We start from the raw sequence: 6,843 nt of genomic DNA, 5'->3' as shown, positions 1-6,843 counted from the left end.
CGAAAGGGCGGACCAGCTGGCGTCCTCGGCACACCTGGGCTGCAGCAATATTTTGCCAACTCCGGACAACACCGACAGGCAAATGGCCGTTCAGCAGCTTGTTGAACTGCGCTGCCCTGGGATACGGGACATCATGCACCATCATCGCCCCTGAAAAACCTTCCTCGAAGCATACAGACCATGCTCCATAGGCTCCGCACTGGGTGTGCGTTCACCAACTCTCAGCTATTCAAGATCGGCTGTACGGGTGACGCCTGCTGTGGCGACTGTCGAAAACCCGAAACAATCGAGCACATCTTGCGAGACTGCCGAGCATACCATTCTGCGCGCGAAGCCCATCTCCCTCGCTCCACCTCGGGCACGCTAGCGGACATCCTCTACTCCGGTGGTTCTTCTGCCGAACGTCCTGCCAAAGCAAGAAACCTCATTCTCTTTCTGCAGAAGGCAGGCCTTGGTCAACGCCCCATCTAATACTTTGCTCACCCCGACGAACTCGTGCACCCTCACCACATCCCCATCCTTCATCCTCCTCTATCCTCCATCCGTCCGTCTTTTCTTTGTGTTTTGTGTTCTTTTGTTTTTTGGCTATAGTCGTGACGACGCCCACTTCTGTGTGGCCAACAACGGCGAGCCTATCCTGCCATTACCCCCCTCCCCCCATTTCAATGACGTCATGGAGCGAACTTCCCTTTAAAGTGCCACTATGGGCTAAAATATTGATTTTATTCCGTATTATAAATCAATCTCGTTCAAAGACTCGGTTCGCAAAAAGTAAATGCTGGCAGTCAGTAAACATTACGCGCTTCAACACAGTTTCGGGATAAGACGCAGAATTTTCGGATTTCGCCAAGTTTCGGATTCTCCAAGAGCAGGTAACGTCACCGGGAGCTTTGGCGTCTGTCTTCTAGCAATAGTGCGCGCGTCTTCCCGTCTCCGTTCTCCACCACACGTTGGAAGATTGCCAGCAGCTGTGGCGACGGAAATGAGCTTCGAGGAGCAACGATGCCCCAGGGCCGGGACGCGCAATGCCGTCATACCTCTCAAAGCTCGAAATTAATAGCGTCCTCGATAAACTTGCTCCGGAATTGCCCCGAAACCACAGTGGTGCGTGGCGCTCTACACTGGCGGTGCCCTGGGCGGAGGCATTATCGAACATGAAACTGCACTGCACTGGTGGATCTGATGGATACTAGCACGCGCTACCTAGAGATCTGTGCTCGTTGTGGCTCGTAGGCTGCGCGACCCGTAGCGAGAGGCACCTGGCGAGCGGCACCGATCGAATGCCATGCTGACGATGACTGTCTGCTGCCACTTGCACGGCTACATCTGGCTACTTGCCGCTTCCGCCTTCCTCCGTGCTTCCGGAAATCGCGATGCTTCTTGGGATTGCACTCTGGCGCTCGGCCGATTTTCTCGGTGTGGGTTCGGGGCAACTCAGTGCTGCACTGAACGGGTGCACTCCTTTAATCGAGGACGTTCAGTGCGCACCAGTGCAGTTTATCGAGGATGGCAAGCCGCACCAGGTCGCACAGGGGCGCACCGGTGCAGTTTATCGAGGACGCTATTATTTTACGAGGCCTCCGCTCCACGTACAGAAATAAACGTACTGAAGACAAACGGGATTTAGCCCGTATTTTGCACTTTAACTTTATATCGCATCTGCTGCTTACTTTTGGGCTGATAAAATTTCACACAGCGAGTGACGGTGATGTCGCGTTATACATATTCGACCGCCATGGGTGGCCAATAGACGTCTCAAAGGTCACAAGCACGGTTATCTCGAAAACAGACAATTTATTCCTCTGTTAAAATGCCACATTTTCATCTGCCGCTGCGCGCGGGATGTAGTAAAAAATCTTAGTGGGAGATGTTCAGATACGCTACTGATTCAACTGCAACTTGCTCCTACTGACAAGATCCGATGAATCAGTCTTCGTCTATCATGCTGCGATCACACACAACTATAATATTATACACATTGAAACTCACAAACAACGCCGTTACACACCAATAACGCATGCTACGTTCACCGGGATTTGTCAGTATAGAAACAAGCTGTTTTTGTATCTCTACAGGAAGTTGCACATGTTGAATAAAGGCATAATGTTATTGATGACAAAGCATCTACCGGTCATTAGAATGTGGCTAGGAGGTTCTTCAAAGATGTACAGATAAAGTGAGTGCCACCTTGTGCCACGTCCACACGTGGCACATGTCCACGCAGGCTGTTATACCTTTGTGTGTTTTGTAGTGCATGCTAATAAAGATATTTACAGGAAGATATAAAGCTGTACACTGAGCATATCAGGATGTTAATGTCACGTAGTACACTGCACTGTGTAAGACACCTCGTGCGGTTCTCGTAACGGTCATCGAACTGGTCGAACCTCCTCCGGCTCTGAAGGCTCCAGTCAACAGTCACGCGCACTGCAGAAGCTGCTTTCGTCCGCTGCTTATCAGTTCGCACTGCGGATGGGTCCGAGGTGGTATCCTGTCGCAGCGCTGGTAGTTTGCACGGCGTTAAAGAGATAACAGCGTTACCAACCTGATATTGTGTCTGGAACACAACGATCACGCACATTAGCCAGCTGAACTCGCACATTAACTTATCCGCTGTTATCACTTAGTCGATGACGTCGTTCTTTGGAGCGCTGTATCTCTTATGGTGATGAGCATATAGGTAACTTTTTCTCTCGCGCAACAACATTGTTTTCATAGGTTCACTAGGTGCATGAACACCCAAGATTATCGACGATCCCACCTCTGTGCGGCCGACAACGACGAGTTCTTTGAGCAGTACCACCACCTCCATCATTATCGATGATCCATGTCACTGTCATACGGTCCGAAATAGGCTACAGATCTTGACGCTACAGACGGTGGCCCAGCCATCTTGTGACCTGGATGGTGATACGACAAAGGCACCGCATATGGCGGAAAACACGTGCAGGAATTAGGAGGGGGCTTGAGACAAGTGCACTTCATCGGTCCTGCGTGGCCCATTGGGGGTGCACCAGAACTGTATCGTGGACGGGAGCGTCTCAGGCGCACGATGCAGATGACCATGATGAGAATGCAGACAAACGCCACGACGCCCGCGACGATACCGATTATCATCGTATCGACTTTTGTAAGCGCGCTTTGAGAGGTGGCTAACCGAGGTTTAACTGTTGTGGGGACTTCGAAGATAATGTCGGGCTCCTTCTTGTATGGAGTGGTCCTGCGGAGAATGTTGTTGGGAGTTGTAAAAGGACGGTCCGTTCCCGCGTTGACGGGCGAAGTAGTTTTTCGAAGACTCGATGTGTTATCGTTGCATACTAAATCTTCAGCACGAAGGCTCTTTACTGCGATGCCGGCTAAGTGTTCGGGATAAACGCACACAACCTCTTTCAGAGGATTATCGGAGTGGTGTCGGTCTTGGAGTGTTTTACCTTCATTAATCCATCGCCAGAATGGAAGAAGGTTACAGTCGCAAGTGATCGGGTTGTCTTGAATCCCGTCGACCTTGAGCACGGATTGTTTGCTGTCTATTGCTGCAAGAAGTTGGGGACTGATGCTTTGAATTGCATTAGAACCGGCGTTCAACACAACCTCGGTGGAAAGAGGTAGAGGAAGGAATATCATAGTAGGAAGGTCGCTAATGCTCGTATTTGCGAGTGTTATTTCAAACTTCGGACTTCGTATGCCAGCGAACGCGCTTGAAGACAGGCTTCCTACTTCGCGTCCTGTGACGTGGAGCTTCGTCATACGGGGATTAAATGTTTTCTGAAGCTGATCTTTCAGAATTCTGTCCTTTATCTCGATGCCAAGTGATTGTAGGCTTTCGAACGACCTTAGACATGTTCGAGCTTGAAGGGTCTGAAGATTCGGATAACCATAGATGTCCAATTTCGATAGAGTCGTCAGTGGCATGAAGGCGTCACATTCCAAATGGTTAAGTCTGGGCAAATCACGCAGGTGCAACTCGTCTAGGCTCTTCCAGGAATCCAAGTCTCCCTTAACAATGAACGATATGGGATTGCCCGACAAGTCCAGTCTTCGAAGCAATTTCAGGTTTTCCCACGCCATCTTCACGCTAGATCCCAAATTTGGTATCTCATTGAAAGACATGTCTAAGGTATCCAGAAACGTTGTTTTCTGAAACGTTTGAGGAACCAGACCCTTTATAGTGTTCATCGAAATGTTCAGGACGCGCAAGAATGGACTTTCGATCAGAGGTAAGCTCCGTATCCCTGTATTCACAAGGTGGAGCTTACGGACACTTTTCGGCTCGCCCAAAAGCACATGATGCGCGTTTATTGACATCGGATTATGGGACATGTCCAGCTCTTTTATGTTGACTAGCACGTCCGCATTTGATGGGAGGTCTCTAATACTGTTGCCTGAAAAGTTCGCCCTTTCTAGGAAAGAGTACTGTTTCTTCAGAGCTGCTGTTGGGAAATTGCTAAATTGATTGTACGCTAGATTTATGCTTTCCAGTTTGAAGTCCCTCATTCGACTGAATACATCGGATGGAAGTGCGCTCAGGTGGTTGTAACTGAGATCCAAACTGAGTTGACTGATGCCCTGGAACAAGTGGTCACCCAATTGTGATATTTGGTTGTGTTGAAGCTTGATGACTCGCAGCTGCGTCGTGTTTTGGAACACACGTTCTCCAACGGCGTTAATCTGATTGTTGGAGAGGTCAAGATATTTCAGATTGGGAAGGTTAGAAAAGTCGTCGTCCTCGAGCGTATGCAGCTTGTTGAAGGCCAAGTTGAGATGTCCTAATGTCCAGAAGGAGCGAATAATCTCGTTGGGGAAAAATGACAGCTTATTGTTGCTAATATCGAGACGTCTCACCCTTCGGTGCACGGCGAAAGAGTCAGGGTAGAGGTAAGCAATTTGGTTGTGGCTTAAATCAATTTCTTCAATGTTGGTTTCTTTGGTGAACAGGTCTGCCTTGAATGATGAAAGAGAGTTCTTCCGAAGCTCAAGTCGCTTGAGTTTGTTCAAATTATCGAATGCTTTCGCTTTGATAACAGACAGCATGTTTTCACTGATGTCTAACGTTTCCAACGTCGTTAAATTTGAAAATGCAAATGGCGCGATTTCCTGGATGGCATTCCCTTGAAGTTCCAACTCTTCCAGGTCTGCAAAGTTGACTAGAATTCCTGATGGTATCTGGGAAAGCAGATTTCCGCTCAGTTTAAGAGACTTCAAATTTCGTAGCGTTCCAAACACTCCAGAGGACATTTCAACAATGCGGTTCGAACTTAAATCAAGGCGCTCAAGTTTGTGCAGCGAAGATAGTGCGTCTGGCGGAATTGAGGACAGCTTATTGCCTCCCAGGTTGAGTATCCTCAAATTTGGGAAATGGAGTTCAGGAAACTCGGTTTCTATGCTGTTGCCACCCAGGTCTAGAGCGAGCAACGTATCTTGAAGTCCAACAAGGCTTCCGGAATTTAATCTAGTTATCTTGTTACCACGAAGGCTAAGTGTCTCAAGCGAATCGAAGCCTCTGAAGGTACCATCTGGCACATCAGTTATTAAATTGTAAGACAACGACAGTTGTTTTAGGTTTGGTGCTGGGCTGACAACTGCCGGCGAAAGCACAGCAATTCTGTTATAATCAACCGATAATGCTTGCAGAGACGGCAAAGATTTTAGCAACCCAGAGGGGAACACGAGGAGCTGATTGTCGTTCAGCGAAATAGTCTCCAGACTTTTTAGCCCACGCAGCACGGACCCTTCCACTTTCCGAATTAAGTTGACGTCAAGTCTGAGCTCCTTCAGTTCACTCATGCCATCGAAAGTGCCCGGTTCAATCTGCGAGATTTCGTTGCGGCTGAGGTCCAGGAACTCGAGCGAAAGAACGTCTGACGGAGGTGCACCGTTCAACGACCTAATCTTATTGGCTCTCATGTGGAGTCGCCTTAGAGTTGGCAGTCGTCGCAGGCTCGTCGTTGGAATATGCGACATGGCATTGTTGGAAAGGTCCATCACTGTTAAGCGCTCTAAGCCTTCGAATGCACCGGCGGGGAGAGCTTTTAGGCGGTTGTCCGCAAGGTACAAAGACTGTAGTCCTGAGAGACCGATGAAGGCTCCGTCTTCAATGCCCAGAATCTTGTTACGAGTGAGGTTCAGTGCCTGAAGTGAGGGAAGTGGGGGAAACCCTTCTCTTGGAATGTAAACTATCCTGTTGTTATCGAGGCTTAGCCAGCTCAGGTTTGGGAGGTCGGCAAGGCTGCTAGAAGGAACGGTCTGGAACAAGTTTCCGTCGAGGCGAAGGACCTGAGGAATAAGAACAAAAGTGATATAGCGCAGCACTATCTTATGGCATACAGTGTAGTTTACAGTACTGGATTAAATCAAGTCATAAAACATGTCGGATGCAAGAACAGCAGTTCCTCCATGACGGCTCTTGTTTACGGACAGGCCATTGACCGTATCGGGAGAGTTCCGGAGAACCGAATGAAACGATATATGGCACGCGCGGGCCTCAGAACGGGTGCTCGGTACCCCTCGGGAGGAACACGTCGTCCTCCGTGGGCCGCTCTGAGATTTTTCCCGGTAAGATTTTCCGCCCCACACTAGACCTTTCCCAAGTGCAGGGATCACGAGCTAGATCTTGGGGATCAGTAGTTCACTTGCTCGAAACATAAAACGTCTGAAGAAGTTAAGAATTTCTGTTGCTGATATGCTTGTACGACTGCGTGCTATGGCTGCCACGAACCCCGTGATTCCAAGTGGCAGCCTATAGTGACTCCTAGTGGACAATAACGGTTGGACCGCGGCTGATAAACACCTTCGACGAAATTTATGAGACAAAGAAGTTGCATTCCATGCCACGATCCTTGTGTG

General features: G+C 49.0%; 1 protein-coding gene across 1 annotated transcript in view; it reads right to left on the bottom strand.

The window, feature by feature from the left end:
* Positions 1-1,780: 1,780 nt before the first annotated feature.
* LOC135385514 (protein artichoke-like) overlaps positions 1,781-6,843 on the bottom strand; it is a 56,195-nt gene continuing 51,132 nt past the window's right edge. Inside the window, exon 5 of the mRNA XM_064614863.1 lies at positions 1,781-6,273. Coding sequence (XP_064470933.1) covers positions 2,815-6,273 — 3,459 coding nt within the window. The 3' untranslated portion in view covers positions 1,781-2,814. The remainder of the gene's footprint in view (positions 6,274-6,843) is intronic.

Source organism: Ornithodoros turicata, chromosome 2 (genome assembly GCF_037126465.1).
Source record: "Ornithodoros turicata isolate Travis chromosome 2, ASM3712646v1, whole genome shotgun sequence".
In the NCBI taxonomy this organism is placed as follows: domain Eukaryota; kingdom Metazoa; phylum Arthropoda; class Arachnida; order Ixodida; family Argasidae; genus Ornithodoros; species Ornithodoros turicata.
This window is presented reverse-complemented; position numbering and strand designations above follow the sequence as displayed.